Source organism: Zasmidium cellare (assembly GCF_010093935.1).
Source record: "Zasmidium cellare ATCC 36951 unplaced genomic scaffold M409scaffold_34, whole genome shotgun sequence".
NCBI lineage: Eukaryota > Fungi > Ascomycota > Dothideomycetes > Mycosphaerellales > Mycosphaerellaceae > Zasmidium > Zasmidium cellare.
This window is the reverse complement of record NW_022986978.1, coordinates 354,009-376,664: the sequence shown is the minus strand read 5'-3', so window position 1 is coordinate 376,664 and position 22,656 is coordinate 354,009. Positions and strand designations below refer to the sequence as shown.

Genomic DNA, 22,656 nt, shown 5'->3' with positions numbered 1-22,656 from the left:
TCTTAGACGTGCCGGGGTGGCATGGATATCAGAGATGCAATGGAGAAAGCAAGGAGACTTCCAAGACACATACACCAAGGCTGGGTACAAGCATGCAGGCCGGGAATTAAAGAAGATGAGCGCATCGCCTGCTGGCCTAGCTAAATTGCAACCACAAATGAGAGTGACGTGCATCATGCATCAGGAGTCGTTCTCTTTAATTCATCGCATTCTTTGAATCCACTGCCTATAGAAGCTACGGAAACGAAGACTGACAAAAAATCCCTGTGAGCCGAGGGCTGACTATGCCATGGCGAGTCTCTTGCCATTGTAGTAATGTCATGCTCAAATGGACGAATATTCTACAGACACCATAGTCCCGATCAGTATGAAACCGCCTGCTCGCTAAACCACCAAATCCGCCACCGCCTCCGGCCACCCATAACCCCATACCAGCGCACGATCCTTCCACTTCTGCGGATGAGGCGCCAGAAACCGCACAATCTTCTTCGTCTCGTTCACATCCGACACGTACACGAATCCCATCACCGCACTATCTCGCACCGTCTGCTCGTCACTATCGCCAGGACAGAACTTGATCGCCACCAGACCTCCCGTCATCGTTGTGGAAGGCGTGATCCTCTCGAAAGTAGCGTTGCTGGTTGGCTTGTTGGCGTAGGGGACGTCGTAGTCGTCATCGTCATCGGCTGCTTCAGGGTTGTCTGCGTCGCCCATGGAGGCGGACTTGGCACGGTAGATGTCCAAGTCGTTGAAGCCGAATGTGTGAGAGTGGGGGTTGAGGGACTCTTTTGAGGAGCCGAAGAAGTACTGGCGGGTTTGTTGTGTTCGTAATTGTTTCATGAATGCGTTGTCTCGCTCGACTGCACCGCCGGGTTTCGTCATCTTCAGAACGGTCACGGTCTCCTCGGGAGACTTGTTGGCGGCGAACTTGCGGGTGAGGTCGCTTGCAAGCCGCTCGGAGCCGATGGAGAGAACGACGTTGATGCTGAATTCCGAGACGAGATGAGCAATGAGCTCGTAGCTCGTCTTTGGATCGTTCAGTGAGCCGGGAGTGTCGATGATGAGGCCGCTGCGCTTGATTGCGGTATCTTCCTCGAGCTTGTTGGTGACACTTAAAGCCATGCGGGTGACGAGTCCTTTGAAGGCTTCTGGCTTCTCAGTTGGCGAAGCGAAAGGGAAGCTGTAGATGAGAGGAGTGCGAACTGCTGAGACGGTGGGACCAGACATTGGACTGATACCATAGCCATTCTCAGCATCCATTGAAGAGTCGCATGTGACGACGGTGAAACTGGCGGGTGGGGCCAAGACGCCTTCTCTCGAGTCTAGATTCAGCACAGTTGGTGCATCACCACTCCTTACACCCCATGCCGCCAGGCTTCTGACTAGACTGCTCTTCCCGACATGATCTGGTCCAACCACCAGCACTCTGGGTCCATCTCCCCGACTCTGATATCGAAGAGTCTTGAGCATGCCGTGAACATTGAGCCATTCGACAGCATACTCGGTTTCTTGACCTGCATACTCGCTCTCCGCAGTACCAGTGATCTCGAGCTGACAGCCCTGCCATGTGAAGACTGCGCCTTTGAATCCGGAGAATGTGTAGGTTTGCTTGGGCGCAAGCTCTACCCCGAACAGCTCAGCACTTCCGCTCTCGAGCTTGATGTTGTAGCGTTGGGAGAATGCTACTTCGAATCGCCATTCCGTCTGTGGTTGAATAGTCTCCGTTCGAGGTGCTTGTGATGCGGAAGCATTTCCGGTGATGGGTGTTGAGGAGGTTGCCCTGGCTGGACCCAGGCCTGGTAGTGAGAGGCCGGGTAAGGACATTGCCAGATAGAGTGAGAGGCCTTGGAGGCCTTTTGGTGCGATCGGCCTTCTATACTTCGGCTTTCAATGTCGGTCGCAGTGTCTGGAATTCACTCTGACTTGATGCTGACTAGCGGGAGAGCGACTCGAACGCTTGGACAGATACAGCAGAACGAGGATTCCAGGCCGGAAGGTGTTCAGAGTCGGTCTTTTGGAGTACTCCTCTCGAGGTTTTGGTTATTTTGTTGATTGTCCAAAACAGATCGAGGCGTGAGGTTCAAAGAAAAGGTGCACGGACATGCTTAGTCAGGAAACCTCAAACTCTAAATGCATCGAAACAAAACATTCCCTCACCCCTTGCCATCAACCTTTCCATCTATTCCCACAAATCTATCTTCTTCTAATCTACGCAACACACTCTCCGATGTATGGCTTCTCTAGTAAGACGACTGAATCTGGCCCAGCCTTCCGCCATCTGTAACGAGAACGAGACCATTTGCGTACGCTCCCGCACGCGAGGCGAGGTACAAAACGGTCCCTCTCATGTCTTCCTCAGTGCCGAATCTTCCTGCTGGGATAGTGCCCACATTGAAACCCGGCCGATCAGTGATGCCTTCGGTCATCTCGCCTGCAAGAACTTGCGTTAGCATGAAACTTCACCACTAGTCAATCCGCCAGCATAGGCAGCGGCTGGTTTTGCTTTGAAGCGATGATCAATTGGACTTACTTGGATAGATCCCTGGTGCAATCCCGTTCACTCGAATGCCGTACTTCGCAAAGTACGATGAGAACAACTTGACCTGCTGGACGCTGTCCGCCTTGCTAGGGACGTAAGCGACGGTGGTGGCCAATGTTCTCGAGTATCCCGCGATACTTGCAACAAAGATGACTTGACTCTGGATACCTGGCGTCTTCTGGCTCTTGTTCCCTGCGTCGAGCAATTCCAAGAAAGCCACCATCGTAAAGAATGCACCGGTGTTGTTGACGGCCCAGACATTGTTGAGATCTTCGGCAGAGTATGACCAAAAGTGCTCCTGCACCTGCGCTAATGAGGGATCTTGTTGAAGCTTTACTCCTGGGCCGCTGACACCGCTGTTGGCGATTACCAAGTTCACATAGCCGCTCTCTGCCTTGATCTGATCCGCGGCCGCCTTCAACGACTCCTTGTCGGTGGCATCCCCTTGGATTGGAACGATGTTCGGGTATCCCTCGGCGGTTTCCTGGAGTTTATTCAATCGACGTCCTGTAATATAGACCTTCGCAGCTCCATTCGACGCCAGCGCCCGAGCCATCATCCTCCCCAGGCCTGAACCACCGCCCGTGATGACGGCGACAAGGCCGGAGACCTGAAACAGCGCATTGTTATCGATAGTCGACATCTTCGTAAGGCTTCGTAAGGGAACAGCAGTTGCAAGGGGGACTTCCAGCTAGCAATGTCCGCTTTCTTATACGATCCACACGGAATGACACAATCGTCCTATCTCCAAACGTCGGGGCCGCAGTGCCACCGGTATCCACTTCGAGCGTCTGAATATTCTATCACAGTGATCAAAGAGATAAAAAAGGCTGATGAATTCGCAGGCTGTTTTGTAATCACCCTTTGCCGAGAGATGAGTAACACAGCGTATGCCATTACCTGCGAGGCTCCCATCTGGACCTCCTCCAATATTTACCGCATCGCTGCACTGATTATAATTTGACAACTGGTGTGAGAAGCCTCTTTACGACTTGCACTTACGGTTTGGGGCGCTTACTTTGCTTGTCGAGGGAATATTGGCGACCCTCGGCAACCCGCATCATCCGCGCTTCGTAAAACACTTTCAGCGATGGTCATGTACGTACGAAAGGGTCTGAATCAATTCGACTACTGTTTTCCACCTCATCTTCACGAATCGGGAAAACTATCTCTTATGTTGTACATGCTCACCAGGATGTCCTGCTACTTGCACAGTCCGATAGCGGAGAAATTGCCGATCACCTCCACCTCGACATCAGCAATGATGGGAAACAGCAGCTCGATGACTTCCAAACTCCAGACAATACCAAAGCACTCGGATAATCCGAACTCAAGGACTTAGCGCAGCATACCACCGGGATAGGGCTATGAAAAGATGCATCTTAACGAACGTAAACCGAAGGATTGCAGCCAGAAATCGCCACACGAATATCCCGATCACGAGACCGATCCTCTACAATCAAAGTGATGCTCGAGCCTCGAGACACCAACCCGCTTGTAAATCATACCTGCGGATCTCGAACAACCTGCAAACCCGTCCCTTCACAACCTCCCCACCCAAATCCCAAGAAGCCGCAAAACCACCCCCTCTCCCTTTAACCGGCACATTAGTCGTCTCCCTCGAACAAGCCATCTCCGCCCCCCTCTGCACCCGGCACCTCGCAGACCTCGGCGCGCGCGTCCTAAAAATCGAACGCCCCGGCACAGGAGACTTCAACCGACACCACGACCGGCGCGTGAAAGACCAATGCAGCCATTTCGTCTGGACGAACCGGAGCAAAGAATCCGTATGTCTCGATTTGAAAGATGAGAAAGATTTGGCCGCCTTGAAGGAGTTGATAAAGAGAGCGGATGTATTTGTGCAGAATCTCGCGCCCGGGGCGGCACAGCGGTTGGGGTTGGGGTGGGAGGTGTTGAGGGAGGGGAATGAAAGGTTGGTGGTTTGTGATGTTAGTGGGTATGGGGGGAGTGGACCGTATAGGGACAAAAAGGCCTACGATTTGCTCATTCAGGGTACGTCCACCTCCCACTCACCACCTCATCCTAACATATATACTATCCAGCGGAATCCGGCATCCTCTCCACAACCGGCACCCCCAGCCACCCCGCCAAAGCAGGCACGCCCATAGCCGACATAGCAGCCGGCACAACCGCCTATTCCTCCATCCTCTCCGCGCTGCTCCTCCGGCAGAAAACCGGCCGAGGCACCCACCTCGACATCTCCATGCTCGAATCCATGGCCGAGTGGATGTCCTTCCCGTTATACCACGCTTACGAAGGACAGGAACCCCCATCCCGAGCCGGGGCCGAGCATGCGAGTATTTACCCTTATGGACCTTTTCGGACGGGTGCCGATGGCGGGACGGTGATGTTGGGGATGCAGAATGAGCGGGAGTGGAGAGTGTTTTGTCATGAAATTTTGGAGGATGAGGATTTAGTGCGGGACGAGAGGTTCAAGGACACGGCGACGAGGTCGCGGAATCGGGGTGCGTTGAAGGGGATTATTGAGGCTAAGTTTCAGAATTTGGAGGCGGAGGTGGTGTTGGGGAAGTTGCAGAAGGCGGGGATTGCGAATGCGAAGATGAATGAGATGAGGGAGGTTTGGGCGCATCCGCAACTTGAGGCGAGGGGACGGTGGATGGAGGTGGGGACGCCGAAGGGGAGGATTCCTGCGTTGAAGCCGGCGGGGCATGGGGAGGGGTGGGAGGTTAGGATGGATCCTATACCGGCTGTTGGGGAGCATACTGAGGCGGTCTTTGAGGAATTTGGGATTGAAAGGTGAGCTTAGCCATTGCGGTTTGGCTTGAATTGTTTTTGGGCTCTGTAACAAGAGGGGTATCATGTCTAAAGATCTCGGTTCGCTGCATTGCGATCGATTGTCGCCGTATTGGTATCCGTGGGAGGGATGACGGCCATGTGCGTTGATGCATGCCCCTTTAACTTTCGTCTCTCATATCTCGTTCATGGTGCTGCGTTATTCGAACCTTGCGATCAGCACATCCATCTGGTCTTCGACGTTCTTGAGTCCCTTGATGACGTTCTCGTCGCGGCCTTTGCCAGGTGTCCAGGCGGCATGGGCGAAGTCGATCATCTTGACACGGTGCGTGACGGGTGGCTGCTCCTCGTCTTCGTCTTCTTCCTCCTGGCTTTTCTTGATCTCGAAGTTGGTCGGTGCTCGCTCGTCAACCCGTGGAGTCTTGGGTGGGTTGCCCATGAGAGTGTCCAAGGCATCGGCATCTCCCTCGTACACAATCAAAACGCTAGCACTGTACATCCTCGACTCCGACCTCTCCAAGCTGTGTCGTGCTTTGGTGATCTCAGCCAGAATCGTCTCCAGCAGTTCACGTGCATCGTCTGGCCTAGAGGCGGCGCCGAGACTGCTGAAGAAAGTGGCGAAACCATCTTTGATGTTGTCCTTGTTGAACTTGCGACCATAGAACTTGTCATAGACATCGTAGTCTTTCCCATTCCAAACCTTCATCCCCGCAATGCGAAAGTTGAGCGAGCCACTGGTCGTCTCGGCCGCCACTTTGTCCAGCCGCTCTGCCTTCTCGGGCTTGGTCTGCTCAGGGTCGTACAGCAGTGCGCCAAGCTTGAGGTCCAAAACATTCGGTTTCTTGAAGCCATGCTCCAGATTCTCCAGCACAATGGCGGTTTCCGTTGCGATCTTTTGGCCGTGCAGCAGTTGCTTGTCTTTTTGGTCTTGGGTGAGGTCGGCTGGCTCTGACGGAGCTGTGACGTCGGGCACGTTGGCGGGAGCGCCGAGCTGGAGGGTGCCCATGAAGAGCGGCATCAACTCGTAGAACTTGGGGTGGTGGTGCAGACTTTCCTGGTAGAAAGCGATCTCGTGGTCGGTGCATGGCTTGATGATCATCTCGCCGGACTCGTCAGATAAGACGCCATCGTGGCCCGCCGCCGCGTTTTCGAAGGCCTTGAGCTTGGCCTGGTCGAGAGTCTTCTCCGCCATGCTGGCGCGGGGAATGTCTGTATCCAAGACGTCAGATGGAGTGATGCTGGGTGTGGTGGTCAGAGAGGAGATGGCTAGGTGGCGGAGGAGAGCATTCCGCTCGTATCGCGACTGCTTTCGCCTGTGTCGAGCTTCACATGCGCCGCCGATCTCCACATCTCGGCAGAAGGCAGCACTGACGTCGGTCCGCCGTGCACGGGGTGAAACTCTAATCAATTTCACGCATGGCCGTCAATCAAATCCCATCATCCTTCTCCTCTTTACTCGACAGAATCCTCTCATGTTTACCAAATATTGTCTCCAATGCCGTGTCCTCCTCAATATGCTCTCTGCTTATCTCCATCATCTCCACCACAGCATGACCCCGCCAAAGGAGAACAGACGATGTCATCGCGCTTGGCCCCAACGCATCAGCAGCCTGTGAAGACGTGTATGCAGGTACTCAAACACACTTTGGAGCTTGCACGGCAAATGGCCCGAGACGTGTAGACGATAGAAGAAGACGCCCAGCTGTCAGACAGTCAGTGGCCATATTCCACTGTGTTGCTGCCCAATTGCCAGATTTTTCATCGCTGCGGCCTTGGTTTCCATCGGTCAATTGCCGCCACTACCGCCTGTGACAGACTACTGGTTGGCATAGTGAAGGGATCCTAGACTTCCTGTATTTACATGTGGGTGTAGGTGGGCGAGATAGCCGCGAATCTACGATCAACTTATCTCGCGACAGCAGTGAGTTGCTTCCAAGGTTGATTTGCGTTTTAAATAGTATACAATCGCTATCGCTACCCCCCAAGTCAGATCCTTACTGGCCTCAGGCACGAATCTCCTCAGGCCGTGGCATAAAAAGTGGGGACAGCACTTCGCCGACTTCAACTCCTGTGCAGCCTTTATACGGATGGCGAATCCCGCGCTAGCGGCCTTACAAAAGGCAAAACTATATGGTAGCTACTGACATATTTGTGAGCATGGCGAAGAATTGATTCGGGTGCTGTCAGCACTACAGATGACTGTCATGCTCGAAGGGGTTCTCGAGCTCGCTTCTGATTCACAACCGCCCCGTCACTGATCCTATGACATTGCAACCAAAATTCTGGAGTCATTGCGCCGCACAACTGCATGCTATAGCTGATGAAAGAAGCCAAGGCGGAGTGCGATGGCTGCCCAGAAGGCCATCGCAGTAGCTAGAAGGAGAGGCACCATACTCAGCTATGCATGATTCACATAACCATCGTGATCTAGCACACTATGCTGTATAGCCTTTACGTTGGTGACACATCAAAGGATTGAAAGTCAAATGGCGTCTTGTCGCCAAGAATCAAGAGTTTGGCCACGGCCGAGTTCCGAGCCTGGATACAATACAGCATCTTGGCAGGTTATGGAGTCCTAACCTCTGTTCCTCGATCCCTAACAAGCGTCCATTTCAACGTTTCCCAACACCACACGCACTAGATGGACGTCCAGAGCGAGCATCTCCCCTACGACCGAGTCCCGGAAGATAGTCCCAATATCAACCACCTCACAGATCCGATCCCAGCCCCCTCAGAATCAGCACACTCAGGCGAGGTCCGGAGCTTCATCGTCAACGTGCTCGTCCAGCAGTACAGCATCGACAGTGAGCAAGCTCAGGAGCTCGCACGACTCTGGACCGTAGGATCTGGACGAGAATTCCGACAATTCCCCGCCCGCCTGTTCGTGGAGATTTTCGGGCTGCAAGCGGGATGGGTCCTCTATAAGGAAGTCTCGGCCCGGGTGATTGAAGAGAAGGTCAAGACTATGGATGTTTTTGATTATAGAAAGCGCGGTGAGTCTTGTTGGCTTTGTTTTTGATTCGGCGATTTTCCTGCAGGTCCATGCCATCGAGTGGCGGCTGACCGTCTTCTGTTTTAGAGTCGACGATGGTGTCACTCCTCGTTCTAGACGTGGTTCTGGCGGTGCTGTGGGTGTTTTTCGAGCCCCTCCGGCTTCCTGTAGGCCTGGTCTTTGCTCTTGCAACCCTCGTCATTCTTTTGTTTGCAGCTGTTGGAAGGGCCGATGTGGATTCGAGAGCGAAACCAGAATCGCAGCTTCGCTGGTTGTTTCGTGAGAGATAGGGGTACAAGTCGGAGCAAAGTATCCAAAGACTGATGTATATACTATCACATATTGGGACCAAAGAGTGATGGTTTTCTCCACCACGATGAGCTAGACTGAACGATGAAACGCAGACTTGTGTTCGAGCAATGCTTGAAGAGGGGAGAAAGCAAAAGCTATCACAGTTGCGAGCCAGTTCAGTCGTTGTTGCCGGAGGAGTCATCGTGATGCTGTTTTTGTAACCCAGTTGACTCTCACCCCTGCTGGGCCTGACTGAGGTAGCTATCGGAGATCCGACCCATGAGAACATCGAGGTAGTCTTCGGCATCTGGGTCGGTCTGATCGTTGGCCAACACGTGTATCTTGCCGAGAAGTGCGCACAGACCCGGGTCGAAGGTGAGCTGTCTTTGCAGACCTTCGTGGGAAAGAATGGCCTAATAGACACTTGTTATGGCGTCGTTGGGTCCATGCCTTCCATTCTCAGCCATGCCGCCCAGACCAGCATCGCCAGCAGAATCTTCATCGCTCCCTACCGCCTCGTCCTCGCCTTCGGTACTAGCAGCAGCTCCAACATCAAGCCTCATGTCGCCGTCATCGATCTTGTGGAACAGCGATGGACTGGCCAGCCTTGACAGATCTGTTCTTGCTGCTCGCTTGCTCTTCGTCAGGAGCGACCCACTCCAGATCAGACGACGCTCCAGCATCGTCACACTTGGCTCCCGGTTTTCCGGTGGATGGAGGCGCCGAAGTCTACGGGAAGCGGAAGGCCCGCGTCGGAGACTCTTTTGGCCAACAGTTTTGCGCGACTGCCTCGTCTGTGGAAGACGGAAGGTGCCACCAAGTCTTTGAACTTGTGCATTCAGAATCACCAAGCTGATCACCAACTCACCTGAACCCTCCCGCTCCTTCACGTCCTCAAAATCACCACATCATGGCTACCCCGATTAAAGATCAACTTACCAACAATACGATCCGCACGTACTATGCTCTCGACGAGGCCATGGTAAAGGCGCATCGGGAGGTACCTACTCCTGCATTTCCGTCTCGCGAGAAGTAGCTGGCGTTGATCGAGCTGACATGCTGCCTCATAGTAGGATCGCGACGAATACGCCGTTAGCACCGCGCGCAGTCTGCTCGGGAACGCTGATCTACCATTGCTGATTCGTGCCCGTGCATGCATGGTCCTGGGCTGTTCTGAGCAGCCTGGCTTTCTCGATATGGCGAAAGATGGCGTACGCATCGCAGAGCTTGGCCTCTGTCGCTGCACCAGTCCCGGCGAAACGGAGCACCAGCTAGTCGAAGCGTGTCGTCAGGTGCTCGACGAGGCTCAGAAAGCTTGGGATGAGAAGGAAAAGAGGGTTTGGGGAGACGGAGAGCTGGTTCGGGACGGGGATGAGAAGGAAGCAGGAGAGATTGATGAGCAGACCGAGAAGTTGAAGAAGGAGGACCGTTGACTGGGTGGTGAGGTTGAAGAACAGTTTCACCATCGGAATTGTTCCTGCATATCACCCGTGAGCTTGGGACATCGCCAAGGACTGCCCCACCACGATCAGACGGAGACGGAGAGAAGTCCTGATTCTTCATCGACAACTCACCACGGGTCATCACTCTCATCTTCACATGCCATCGGATTATACGAGCGACAAACGGCAGAATTCGACCGACGGCATGAAAAGACCGGCCACGGTGCAATCCTCCCAGCAGCAGGGCACCAAGCGGGCAAAGTCAGCGAAACTAGGGAATGGGATGCATAGCAACCATTCCCCTCGCGGCCGATCGATGACGTCTACCAATCAACAAACCCACACCAACCTCGCCCAAAACGACACAACCAGCAGCTCGTCTCGCAGCTCATCGGGAACCGAGAAATGCCGTGTACGCCTCGTGGGAGGAGGAAGCCACCAACACGATGAAGCTTCGTTGGGAGGCGGCACCAGAAGACCGGTACCTGACTGGACGGAACCTTACTGCATGTTGCTGCTGCTGTTTCTATTTTTTTTTTACTCCGTCGTGAGGGAGAGCTTGTCATCTGTTTCCTCCACTTTGCCTGTCATCCTCGTCCCAAGCTCTCTCTTTGTTCTCTGTGAGCGTCATACACCGGTAACGACTCGATCCCTTTCATTCCCGCGTCAATGGCTGCGCAGCAATAAGAGACGGATCTGGGAATTGGTTCAGCAGCGATTGCGCCTTTAATTCGCACAGAAACTGTTTTTGGAGCAGCAGTGTCGAAAGGCAAATCCTGGACCGACAACATAAATCATGACCCTTGTTCAGCGTGCCACGGCGCTGGCATCTTACCCTCTATCCCTCGCATGGCCGCCACTCCTCTCGGTGTCAAGAGGAGCGATCCTCACACTGCTCAGAAACATTCAAATTGGCTCTTTGACGGTCACAGATACAGATGGCAGCATCACAATCTGTGGCAGCGCGAGGAGAGCTACCAGCGATGATGAAACCGAAAAGACTGTCCATACGATCCCACACGCTGAACTTCGAGTTCTCAGCGATCTTTTCTGGGTCCGACTGGCGCTCTTCGCGGACATGGGCCTGGCAGAATCATACATGCTAGGAGAAGTCAGCTGTCCAGATCTGACAGAGTTCTTCAAGCTCTTCATCGTGAACAGACAATACTTATCCAATGGCACGACACTTGGCTCCTCGATCATGGGGAAGTTGAGTGCGTTGATCAGAAAAACCAACACCCTCCACAACGCCCGTCTGAACATCTCAGCGCATTACGACATCAGCAACGACATGTTCGCGGCATTCCTGAGCCCAGACATGACCTACAGCTGTCCCATCTGGCTGCCCAAATCCGACCCTCACTCCTCGCAGGAAAGCCTCGAACGAGCACAATACCGCAAACTCTGCCGCTTCGTGAAGAACGCCCACATCAAATCCACAGACCACGTCCTCGAGATCGGCACCGGCTGGGGCAGCTTCGCCATCCTTGCAGTAGAAAAGACGGGCTGCCGCGTAACCAGCCTGACCCTCAGCGAAGAGCAAAAGAAACTCGCGGAAGAACGCATCAAAGTCGCGGGCCTCGAAAACAACATCCGCGTCCTCCTCTGCGACTACCGCAGCCTGCCCATCCCCTCCGAAGAAGCCAAATACGACAAAATCGTCTCGATCGAAATGCTCGAAGCCGTCGGGCCCGAATTCCTCGAAACCTACTTCCGCTGCGTCGACCGCCTGCTCAAATCCGACGGCGGCATCGCCGTCTTCCAATGCATCACCATGCCCGAGTCCCGCTACGAAGCCTACGCCAAATCCGACGACTTCATCCGCAGATACATCTTCCCCGGGGGCCACCTCCCCTCCATCACGCAGCTCCTCACCGCCATCCGCGCCGGCTCCTCCGACCCAAAAAACGGCATCGAACCGCGCCTCATCCCCGAAAGCGTCGAGAACATCGGGCCCCACTACGCCAAGACCCTGCGTCTCTGGCGACAGGCGTTCATGCAGAACTTCAGCACCAAGATCCGGCCGGCGCTGTTGGCGGAGTTTGCGGAGCGGAATGGCGAGAAGAAGCGGATGAGCGAGGAGGAGGTGGAGGTGTTTCGGCGAAAGTGGGAGTATTATTTTTCGTATTGTGAGGGGGGGTTCGCGACGAAGAGTTTGGGGGACGTTATTGTTACGGTGGGGAGGGAGGGGGGTGTGGAGATGATGGAGGATGTTCCTCTTTGAATGGAGGATGAAGAGGTGGTGGGAGAATGAGGAGGAAGGCAAGGGTTGGGAAAGGGCATGGGGCGGTGTGTCTTGCTCATTGCGGTTCAGCGTTTTCGCACCGATGGCGTTTCGTTTCTTTGGGGGTTTCAGGGAGGCATTCTTGTTGATGACGTTGATGATGATCAAGATACCCTTCTTGCGCGCTGCATGGCGGAGCGATCAAATTTTTGGATTTCTCTTCTTGGGAGGTATAGAGAGCAATCTCTACTGCGTATAGACGGTGCTGGAAAGCATCCCGGTTTGGTGTCTTGGAGGCCGTGTACAGAGTCAGGATAGCAGGGTCGTAGAATCGCAACTCTGTTCCTTGCTGCTGCTGCTCACTTCCTCTTCGTCCGCTTCTTCTTTTTCTTCTTCTTCGCCTTCGGCTGTCCTTGTCTGCTCGCAGTCTCTTCAACCATCCCATCATCCTCCCCATCCAACAACTCCAAATCCTCCTCTTCATCATCGTCATCCTCCTCACTCTCACCCTCCTCCACATCGGGGGACTTCTCTTTCTTCCCCACCACCCTCCTCCTCTCCCCAAAAGTCCTCCGATTCTCCTCCTCAAAACCCCCCTTCTCCTTCCGATACAACGCCATCGTCGTCCGCGCATCCTCCAGACTCGAATGCTCCCCCGTCTGAATCTCCAGCCCCAACTCACTCTTCGCCAACTTCCTCAACGCCGGCGGTCGTCCCCCACTCTCGACCCGATACTTCGGATACCGACTCGTATCGCGCAGATCGCGCTTCGGGTGCGAGAGCATCAGAACATTCAAATCATTGCGCAGCGCATGGCCCACCAGGATCCGGCCGTGCAGGATCTTGGCTACGTCCGCTTGCACCGTCGCGAAGGGCCGCGCGTACCCTGGACGCAGGTGGTGGGGTTTTATACCCGAGACGTGCGTTCGGTAGTCTTTCACGTCGATGTTTGGGGGTGGGAGGACGTAGGAGTCGTAGATCTGTTCGCCGTGGAAGTTTACGAGCGAGGCGCGCGCGAGGACGTTGTCGCTGTGAGGGGGTGGGCCGGTGCCGACCATTTCGCAGTCGAGGGCGATGAATTTGCCGAGTTTGTGCGTCGGGTGGTGGCCTGTGTTGAGGGTCTCGGCGTGGGAGGTGGTGGGTGCGGTGCAGGAGGGGCCGTAGGCGGCGGTTATGGCGGTGGGGTCGATGTCGTGGTCGGTGATGAGGGTGGTGTGGGCGCTTGAGGAGGAGGGGGTGGAGATGTAGGAGCCCATCTTGGTTCGTGGTTTGAGGTTGGAGAGTTTCGTCTTCTTGATAGCAGTCGCTGATGTCGATTTGGGCGGCTCTCGTTTGCGCTTCAGGCCATTGCTGTGTGCCGGCTCCTTCTTCTTGTCTGTCTTCAGTGTCGATTGCAGCTTCTTCCAGTTGCTCGACAACTGCTTCAGATCCGGCCCACTCATCCTCTTGCTACCGTGACATCGCTGTCGGTGTTGTGAAGTAGTCGAGAGTTCGAGTCGTAGAGGTGGCAGCGAAGTTGAACTTTTTTGGTTCTGGCTTTCAGGACGCGGAAGGTTTGCCGCGCTCCCGGTCGCAACTTCAGCTCGCGACGACTTGCGACGGCATCGACTGCGATCCATCACCAAAAATCGAAAGTCGTCGAGAAACCTGTCAGATTTGAAGAGAGAACTACTGAGCCGTCATGGCGCCTCGTGAAGATGGAAAGGCGGGCGCGAGCGGTGGGGAAGAGGTCAAAACCGAGAGAGGCATTGCCACTCTTTCGACGCTGAGGTATGGCTTGCAACAGGATGCTATTCGGATGACTATATGAGTTTCGTGGGTTGCTAATGTGTTTTGTTGTGCAGAATCGGCACCAAAGCGATGGTCCTCAAGGTCAGTTGCGCCCGCTTGTTTTGAGCCAGCTTCAAAAACATTGTACATGGGAACTGATGATTCCAATTGTTTGGCTGGAAATTTTTAGAACAGTACTAAGGTCTTGATAGGATGGCGAAACACGCAAAGCAGAAATCTTGTCGATGCAAACTCGCAAGGGCCAGCCTACGTTCTACGTCCACTATGTCGAATTCAACAAACGTCTGGATGAGTGGGTTGCAGCAGATCGTATTGATCTCTCGCAAGAGGTCGAATGGCCCTTGCCTGAGAAGGCCGAACCGAAGAACAAGCAGGCCAAAACTCAATCCAAGAATCAACAGGTATCCAAAGCAGATTCGAAAGCCTCCACCAAAACTGGCCAAAAACGATCCCGAAGTGGCACTGCTACCAGAGAAGGATCTACTGCACCAGCTGATGTTTCGGCCAAGTTGAGCAGACGACCTTCGCAGACTGGCGGCAAGGAAAACAAGGATCCAACGTTGGCGATTGTTGCGACTGAAGATATCGATGGCACTCCTCAGCCTGACGATGAGTCTGCCGTTGACTTGGTCGATATGCAGGAAGCTGCGGCCGCCGCGAAAGCCGTGCCTGACAGTGTGCCATATTCACGCGAAGAGGAGATCGAGAAGCTTCGAACAGGTGGCAGCATGACCCAAAACCAGACCGAAATCAGCAGAGTTCGGAATCTTGAAAAGGTTCAAATGGGACACCACGAAATTGAGCCCTGGTACTTCTCGCCCTACCCAGCCGAGTTTACTGACTGTGATTTGGTCTACATCTGCGAATTCTGTCTGTCCTACTTTGGCAGTCCTCTGCAGTTCAGCCGCCACCGAAAGAAGTGTCAGCTCTTGCATCCACCAGGCAACGAGATCTACCGCGACGAGAACGTGTCATTCTTCGAAATCGATGGACGACGACAACGAACATGGTGCCGCAATCTGTGCTTACTCTCGAAACTGTTTCTCGACCACAAAACCCTCTACTACGACGTCGACCCCTTCCTCTTCTACTGCATGACCGTTCGAGACGACCACGGCCACCATCTGGTCGGCTACTTCTCCAAAGAAAAAGAATCCGCAGAAGGCTACAACGTAGCTTGCATCCTCACCCTCCCGCAATACCAACGAAAAGGCTACGGCGCCCTCCTCATCCAATTCTCCTACGAACTCTCCAAAATCGAACAAAAGCTCGGCTCTCCCGAGAAACCCCTCTCCGATCTAGGTCTCCTCGGCTACCGAGCCTACTGGCAGGAAGTCATCGTCGACCTCCTCCTCGAGCGCGAACAAGAAGCCCCCGGCTCCACCGGCAGCATCTCCGTCGAAGACATCGGCACGACGCTCGCGATGACCAACGCGGATATCCTGCACACCCTGCAGAATCTGAATATGTTGCGGTATAGCAATAAGAACCATGTGATTGTGTTGACGGATGCGGTGGTGGCGGCGAGGGAGAGGCGGAAGGAGAAGGAGAAGGTCAAGGGGAAGAGGGTGATTGATCCGGAGAAGTTGAGTTGGAAGCCACCGACTTTTAGTGCGAGTGCGAGGACGTGGAATTGGTAGGGGTTGATGGGAAGAGGTGGGTTGGTGGCGTTTTTGGTGTCGGTTGGTTTGGATGGATGGATATACCCCGTTTTTTGTGTTGCGAATGGAAATGGCTTTTCATGATGATCGAATCGATGTTCTAGTCATTCCTCACCAGTCTCTTCCTCCTCCTTGACCTCGACGTCCTGCTCATCGTCCTCTTTCTCAACCTCCTTCTCCCCCTTCTCCCAATCCTTCCGTTTTTCTTTCCACTCCTCCCTCAACACCCCATACCCCTCACAACTCGTACATCGCTTCCATACCTCCCTAAACACCTCACTCGCAGCCAACTTCTCCTCCTGACCTTTGTGCCCCTTTGACTTCGCCAATTCTGTCCTCTTGCCTCCTTCGGCTTCGACTTGCCGTGCTGTGCGATCGTATTTGCGTCCGCCGGCGTGGTTAGCGTAGCGTTTTGCGCGGGTTGTGCCCATCTGGATCTGGGGGAGGGGTGGGGGGTTAGTGAGGGGGCGGGTAAGGGGAAAAATGGCTTTGATCGTGGTGGGGAACTCATATGCACGTTGCAAAAGAACGATAAATTTGACGACAGAACGGGCATACAAAATTGTTTCTCTCACCGTTCGATAATCAATTCAATAAATCAATCGAAAAAATTCGGCAAATACATAGAGAAAAAAAATCACTCGGAAGCATTGCTCAAATGAGTGAGTGAGTTAATACGTACGAATTTCCTCGCCATATCCGCCCCAACGAAGTCTTTCGCCTTGACATAGTATTCGAAAGCCGTCCATAAGGTCTGGGAGGATTCTTCTGCTATGGGGACGGTTCGGAAACGCCAGTGGGGGAGGAGGATGGACTATTTTTGTTGTCTTTCGTTAGCGAAGGGATCGGTCTGTGATGCTAGGGTTTTTGTGGATTGTTTTGAACATTTTCTTCAACATTTTGCTTTCATATCCTCCTTCTCACCAATCTGCATATTGTACATACCTTATACGGCTCAAACTTCAAAACCCCCTGCTCGCCCCTGGCGATGTTGTAGGACATTCGCAGTTCCTTGTTATCCAGGGCAGGGGTGGGCCATGGGGAGGGTGGGGGATTGTTCATCGTTGACGCGTTGATATTGATTGCTTGGTTCACTGGAATGGTGTCACTTTCGATGGTGATGCCTCGATGGTGATATCTCGATGGGTTCTGGGCCGATTGGGCTGGGGTTTGGATATGTTGTGGGTAAGTAGCTGCTCTATCTGGAGGCGTAGACTCGACGTTCCAGCAACGGTAGAGGCTCCTCTATTACGTAATAGACTGGGAAGCTTTCATATCTGCAATTGAGCTTTCAATTGACCAATTACAGTTGACTCGAGATGCCTCGTGGTACAACAGAGCAAGGTTCTATGATGTAGTGGTTAGCATTCGTCAGTAACCTTCTGCTTTCACCGTTCTGGGCATACCCTAACTGTCCGCAGCGGATTTTGATCACATGCCGCGGTGCTTTTCATCGAATCTTCCGGCAACGTATGAGATTTACCCTTGCCCACGCTTGGAACTTAGCTGACATCTTCTCAGCCCGGGTGAGTTGATTCGCCCAACTCCTCGACCTTGTTGCAACATCTGACTTAGATACAGTTCGAATCCGGGTAGGACCTGATGTGTCTACTCTTTTTGCCCTTTTGCCAGCCTCGAGTCCAAGAACAAGAATCAATCATCTTGATATGATGGGAACGTTAACGCTTTGACGGTGAAAGTATTCAAATGCCACAGCGTTGGCGACGATTTTTTTCTTCGTCGTTCATTGTGGAAGAAATAAGACTGTGAAGGTGATCGTTTTGCCATGGCCGCAAATCCATCAACATATTTCACAGACTCTAAGATGAACAGCGCAAGACCAAATCCCAAATCGAATTTTATTGAAGACATCTGTTCCACACAGACGACATCAATCTACCAAGACGTACCCTTTTTGCCAGCGTCTGACTTGGTGGCACACGGTGAAAATTTGCTGTAGGAGCTGGATTGCCTGTTCGGGTAATATTCCAGAAACTAGCTTCTAGCGCGAAAGGCGGAAAGATTTTCCGCTCCCGCGACGACATGTGCCAAACTTGCACTCGTGCGTTCTTTCCCACCTACAACGAACCTCTGCATACAACGTCCATCGTGTACTGGCATTTCTATAACCCGACTATCAGCCGCAGCAGCATTGAAATGCTCGATACTGTCCATATCTCTGCTGGCGACCCTACAGCAGACTTTCACGGGATCATTTTCCTGGGCCACACCAATCAGCAGGCACGGCCGTATCGCAAGTCGCCCAGCTCACGAAGTCTGAAGAAATGCTTTTAATCAATTGAGTGGTAGCCATGAGACGGACGATGTCGGGTGCACCGCTAGATGCGTTGGAAAGACACGGCGAGAATGCCTGGGAGCAAGGCATGCGACATCATCTAGTGAGTTGTCAATACTGCTGTCAGTTGCGCGTGCACTCAGTCTTTTCTGAGCATCGATACTGGTGTTGTTGGCATTCCAACAATAGGAGATCATGACCACCATGCGCAGGCTCTTGGCCTTCTCAGTCTCTTTAAATGCTAGATCACTTTCACGGTTTCTCGCTCTGCATTCAACTCACAACCACACACTCTCAACCGACGATCTTACTGCACCACAAAGACCGAACAATACCAATGCAGTGCAAACCGGGATCTGGAATCATGTGGACACTATTGCTCGGTCTACTGTTCGCCAGCAATATTCTTGCCGCGCACAAGTTCCGAGCGCCTGAGGATGGCTACCGGAATCTCATTGACCAAGTGAACCACATCAAATACCAGACCGACATCAATGGCGGCTGCGATACTTACTTTACCGTCTTGAGCCCGCCTGGGAGCAGATGCTGGCCATGATCGATGCCAGCCGTAGTGCCCTCGAGATAATTGCCAATACGAAAGAAGAGCCACAGCCACGTTCTTTCCGTGACCCGAAGTCGTTGAAGGAGTACCAAAACTGGCTGCGAATCACTCAAACTTTCAAGGCTTTGTAAGTTTTTGTTCTTCTGAGTTGTGAGATGTTTGTTGCTGATGTGCATAGATTTGGCGATGTTGCCGACTTCCAAGAGCTGAAAAAGCGCGCAGCTGCGATGAGAGCAGAGACCTACGACTGGCTCTTCTATCGGAATCGCGTCGAGAAATCGAATGGTCCCTCGTATTGGATTGTCTGCAAAGACGATTGGATCAAGTACAAGCCAAGCACATTCATGGACCCCAGAGATATCGATAACGCGGACGAAGGTCGATTTACGATCGGCAGCCGTAAGAATGGCCCTTCTACATTTGGTGTATCTGCGCAAACACTGACGATCACTCTGTCCAGCTAACGCTAACATACGCGGTCGGAAAAGTTTCGTGAACGGCGCGTACTACCTTCCCGGCTTGCCCAATGACCGTTGTCTGTGGTGGGAAGAAGGTCTTTCCAAGCCAAACGAGGATTATCCCTTTTGCAAGCCAGGTGTCGGTGTCACATCGATACCGAGCATGGGCATCATCATTTGGTGCGAGGCTGGTCTTGAAGGGTCGAACTTGAACATGCTCGACGTAGGGAGAGATCTCGTTTCTGGTAATCAAATCGACGATCGACTCTACAGCAAGTCGATCGCACAAAAGTGGTTCAGAGATTTATTCAAGTACTGTCAACAACGTAAGTCCATACCCATCGGCATTGGACCATTTGACTCTGACCAAGAATTCAGTGGGAGGGTCCGAGAGCTCAGAGATAATGTCGTGAGCCGACAGCATGGCAATCGCCAAAGCGGACGTCAAAAAGGCAGCCAACACACCCCAGAACCACGTGTTCTTCGCCACTGCTATGTACTGAGATGAATGGTACTGGGGCACTGGTCAGGCCGCAGCGACTCCAGAGACTGAACCCTTCACTCCGCACACGCCGAAATCTCCCATCAAGAAGTTCAAGACTAAGTGCAAGGACATCAAGGACAAGTGCGGGCAGAAGTTGAATTTCGGTGCGCTGGGCGGGAAGAAAGGCGAGACCTCGACGAACCCTTTCGGCCGACGGTTGGCAAGGAAGCGTGGTAACGGCAAAACAATGCCTCTCGACGATGATGACCTCGCCGTTCACACGGTAACAAGCACGGATTGCGAGAGCTGCGGGTTCGAGCCCAGGTGGGCGAAACGTGGTCTCGATAGTTTCGACACTGACGACATCGATTTGGAGGCTTGACACTTGACGGGCGTAGAAGAATGGTTAACGAGCACGAGAACGACTGCTCGGATCATCATGCGTGTCCGGGAGGAATCATTAAAAATCCCGTGCTTGGAGAATCTGAAAGCGTTCGGTGCATTCTGCAATCAGTGTGGCTTTTGAGGCGGCTTGAATGGGCGAGAGCTACGAGACTCTGGAAAATTTGAATTCTCCTGAATATGATCTTGTGTGCACGGATCGATGATTGGGGGGTGGTGTACATGTATTCGATTTCGAGAAGCTCTCTGGGCTTGGAAGGAACGGTTGAAGTGAAGCCAAGGTGCTGGAGACGAGCGATGATCTTTGAGACCTGAGAGAACATTGGACATTTGACGGTATCTGACTCTCTGCAATCCTTCCCAAGTACAAGACTCGTCATCTTACCATTCTCTCCGTCACGGGCAAGCATCGCCGGCATAATAAAACGGATGAAGGCCTCTTGCCCATCCTGCTCACTTGCTTTGACACCACCTACAAGGGCTCAGCAGCGACCCATGTTCCATGGCGAACAGCGCAGCCTTGCAAGGCACTCGCCAGGTGTGCATGGTGGTGGACGGTGTTGTTGGCAACGACGTCGGCAGTCATGCAGCATGACTGCCAACGGTTAGAATCGAGTGGTGTTTCTGGATTGACACGTATATGCCACACGAGGTCTTCAAATGACAGTTCCTTCATCAGCATATAACATGTGTTGCTGCTCTCAATTATCCGAGCTTCCTTCAACCACCGACCTACCGAATTCAACAACAACATTCTTCAAACACACTAATCGTCCTCTTGCAACCTGCAATCATCAGTCAAATCCACAATGGCGCCACTCAAATACTTTCTTCCGATCCTTCTCCTCTCCGTCGACGGAGTCGTCTGCGGGAAAGGAGTCAAGAACCCAGAAGACAAAACACACCTTTTAAGCCCCGAATCTCCTGCCGGATCGCGACCTGGAACTGGCCCTCCCTCCCTCTTGAGTTCAGACTCGGGCTCAGGCTCTGGTAAAAGCATGCCTGCTGCACAAGGCCCATCAAACACAGGCTCCTCCGCCGTCACCCAAGAGCAGTTCCAGAAGCTGTTCGGCGTTGCTCTCGATCCTGTCGCGGCTGACGATCCAATGGCAACGGGGAGTTGTGCGAAATACAAGGACAGAATCCTCACGGCGTATAACGAAGTCCTCGCCATGGTTCGTGAAGGTGTGGATGCCGTGGACGAGCTGGGGATGGTAGGCCGGGGTGGTAGGAAGGATGAGGGGAAGGATCGGTACAATGCGTTGATGGGACCGTTCGAGGCGATGTATGTTGAAACTACGGTTGGGCTCCGAGTGCGAGAGTGCTAAGATGTGCTTAGGTTCGGAATCCAGGATAAGACCAAACAAGCCGATGATTTGAGGCAGGTCAAGGGTAGGTATCTCGAAAGTTGCGAAGAGGTCGATGGCACGGCGCTGACCTTGGATTAGCAAACGACGAATCGGTCTTGACCAAGCACCAACTGAATGTGGCCGAGAAAGGGCCCAGGTGGCAGATTCGATGCGGCGATGACTTCTTGCAATGGAAGGATGCCAATCAACCATATCTCGAAACGGTACACTCGGGCAAGTTGAACAAGTGGACTCCATCGCACCGTCAGTATTCGTTGTGAGATTTGAAGATTGTGATCTTGAACTCACACATCACAGCGGGTCATGGCAAGTCTATCTTTCCGAACGGCGCCTGGTATGCGCCGAACATGCCACCAGAGCACATTCTCCTGACTTCAAATGACGCCGTCGGGGCTAGTGGCCCCGAGGCAGGAAGCAGCAGCCTCAAGAGCAAACTCAAAGGCATAGGCAAGGGGAGCAGCAAAGCCAAAGCCAAAGGCAGCATCTGCGACCAGCCTGGTACGTATGCGGTCTCGTTCCCAAAGGCCGGCCTTTTGGTCTTCTGCCAAAGCATTCTCAAACTCGACAAGGCGAGATCTTCCTCCGAGCAAACCCCTAAGGAATGGTCCCTGGCGGCCGTCAACAGGAACATTCATGAGAATACGGGCTTCAATGAATTCATGCCGACTATCGCGCACATCTGGCTGCATCATGTGTTTCACTATGCTTTGCAGTGTGAGTTCTTTATTTCTCCCATCACCATATTGTTGTTGTCGCTAACACTATAATGTAGGGACCGAGGGTACAACCACAGACCTCCCCTCGTCCCACGTCCTCGGCTGGCCCGCCGCACAAGAAGTCGCCAAAAAGAATCAGAAGCAAGCCTTGAAATCTCCAGAGAACTACCCCGTCTTTGCCGCTGCCATGTACCTTTCAGACTGGCGTTGGGGCGTGAACGGTCACGTCGTTGGCAAGATCCAAGGCCAGGCTCCAACCGCGGGGTCGAGTGGAAGTTCCGCCCAAAGTAATCCCTTCAAGGACCCAGCGGGCGAGAATCCGTTCCAAGACCCTCCAAGTGCAGATGGCAGTGGAAGTCATAGTGGCAGCTCGGGGAATGGAGGAGGACAGCATGTCAGGCGGAGGTTCCAGGCTTGAAGCTTGTACATATCTGAGTGTCTTTTGTCCACGACCAGGAATAGGACTCCACGATGGCGGGAAAGGGAGCAGGTCTTCTTTCTCTGTAATAGCTACCCAAAAGCGAGCATAATATCACAAGTGAAGCGTGCAACAAATGGCTCGACGATTTGAATGTGCTTGGTTCTTCTTGTTTGATGATGACGATGGGCTTGCAAAACTGAGATGCAGGCAAAAGAGTCTTTCGGCCCTGGAA

At 53.2% G+C, this 22,656-nt stretch overlaps 11 protein-coding genes across 11 annotated transcripts; 7 read left to right on the top strand and 4 right to left on the bottom strand.

Annotated features, from left to right (window-relative positions):
- Positions 1–384: 384 nt before the first annotated feature.
- On the bottom strand, positions 385–1,824 carry M409DRAFT_58145 (uncharacterized protein; the record flags this gene model as incomplete). The annotated part of the gene is made up of 1 exon (XM_033813829.1): positions 385–1,824. The coding sequence occupies one exon, from the start codon at positions 1,822–1,824 to the stop codon at positions 385–387; it is 1,440 nt and encodes a 479-aa protein (XP_033663638.1).
- A 416-nt stretch (positions 1,825–2,240) lies between these two features.
- Positions 2,241–3,182, bottom strand: M409DRAFT_58144 (uncharacterized protein; the record flags this gene model as incomplete). The annotated part of the gene is made up of 2 exons (XM_033813828.1): positions 2,241–2,431; positions 2,531–3,182. 2 exons carry the CDS (start codon positions 3,180–3,182, stop codon positions 2,241–2,243), a joined length of 843 nt encoding a protein of 280 aa, XP_033663637.1.
- Positions 3,183–3,914: 732 nt separating this feature from the next.
- Positions 3,915–5,321, top strand: M409DRAFT_69014 (uncharacterized protein; the record flags this gene model as incomplete). The annotated part of the gene is made up of 3 exons (XM_033818090.1): positions 3,915–3,930; positions 4,112–4,552; positions 4,603–5,321. The coding sequence occupies 3 exons, from the start codon at positions 3,915–3,917 to the stop codon at positions 5,319–5,321; spliced, it is 1,176 nt and encodes a 391-aa protein (XP_033663636.1).
- Positions 5,322–5,513: 192 nt separating this feature from the next.
- Positions 5,514–6,506, bottom strand: M409DRAFT_69001 (uncharacterized protein; the record flags this gene model as incomplete). Its single annotated transcript, XM_033818086.1, has 1 exon — positions 5,514–6,506. One exon carries the CDS (start codon positions 6,504–6,506, stop codon positions 5,514–5,516), a length of 993 nt encoding a protein of 330 aa, XP_033663635.1.
- A 1,449-nt stretch (positions 6,507–7,955) lies between these two features.
- Positions 7,956–9,208, top strand: M409DRAFT_58141 (uncharacterized protein; the record flags this gene model as incomplete). Its single annotated transcript, XM_033813827.1, has 2 exons — positions 7,956–8,307; positions 8,859–9,208. The coding sequence occupies 2 exons, from the start codon at positions 7,956–7,958 to the stop codon at positions 9,206–9,208; spliced, it is 702 nt and encodes a 233-aa protein (XP_033663634.1).
- A 299-nt stretch (positions 9,209–9,507) lies between these two features.
- M409DRAFT_26982 (uncharacterized protein) lies at positions 9,508–10,030 on the top strand (the record flags this gene model as incomplete). The annotated part of the gene is made up of 2 exons (XM_033808368.1): positions 9,508–9,597; positions 9,671–10,030. 2 exons carry the CDS (start codon positions 9,508–9,510, stop codon positions 10,028–10,030), a joined length of 450 nt encoding a protein of 149 aa, XP_033663633.1.
- Positions 10,031–10,835: 805 nt separating this feature from the next.
- M409DRAFT_26981 (uncharacterized protein) lies at positions 10,836–12,263 on the top strand (the record flags this gene model as incomplete). Its single annotated transcript, XM_033808367.1, has 1 exon — positions 10,836–12,263. The coding sequence occupies one exon, from the start codon at positions 10,836–10,838 to the stop codon at positions 12,261–12,263; it is 1,428 nt and encodes a 475-aa protein (XP_033663632.1).
- A 1,681-nt stretch (positions 12,264–13,944) lies between these two features.
- On the top strand, positions 13,945–15,694 carry M409DRAFT_68998 (uncharacterized protein; the record flags this gene model as incomplete). The annotated part of the gene is made up of 3 exons (XM_033818085.1): positions 13,945–14,033; positions 14,108–14,135; positions 14,246–15,694. The coding sequence occupies 3 exons, from the start codon at positions 13,945–13,947 to the stop codon at positions 15,692–15,694; spliced, it is 1,566 nt and encodes a 521-aa protein (XP_033663631.1).
- Positions 15,695–15,819: 125 nt separating this feature from the next.
- Positions 15,820–16,777, bottom strand: M409DRAFT_68997 (uncharacterized protein; the record flags this gene model as incomplete). The annotated part of the gene is made up of 3 exons (XM_033818084.1): positions 15,820–16,152; positions 16,398–16,529; positions 16,661–16,777. The coding sequence occupies 3 exons, from the start codon at positions 16,775–16,777 to the stop codon at positions 15,820–15,822; spliced, it is 582 nt and encodes a 193-aa protein (XP_033663630.1).
- Positions 16,778–18,375: 1,598 nt separating this feature from the next.
- On the top strand, positions 18,376–19,897 carry M409DRAFT_26977 (uncharacterized protein; the record flags this gene model as incomplete). Its single annotated transcript, XM_033808366.1, has 5 exons — positions 18,376–18,474; positions 18,540–18,700; positions 18,752–18,972; positions 19,034–19,357; positions 19,536–19,897. 5 exons carry the CDS (start codon positions 18,376–18,378, stop codon positions 19,895–19,897), a joined length of 1,167 nt encoding a protein of 388 aa, XP_033663629.1.
- Positions 19,898–20,726: 829 nt separating this feature from the next.
- M409DRAFT_26976 (uncharacterized protein) lies at positions 20,727–22,421 on the top strand (the record flags this gene model as incomplete). Its single annotated transcript, XM_033808365.1, has 5 exons — positions 20,727–21,202; positions 21,257–21,309; positions 21,366–21,530; positions 21,585–22,001; positions 22,060–22,421. The coding sequence occupies 5 exons, from the start codon at positions 20,727–20,729 to the stop codon at positions 22,419–22,421; spliced, it is 1,473 nt and encodes a 490-aa protein (XP_033663628.1).
- Positions 22,422–22,656: the final 235 nt, after the last annotated feature.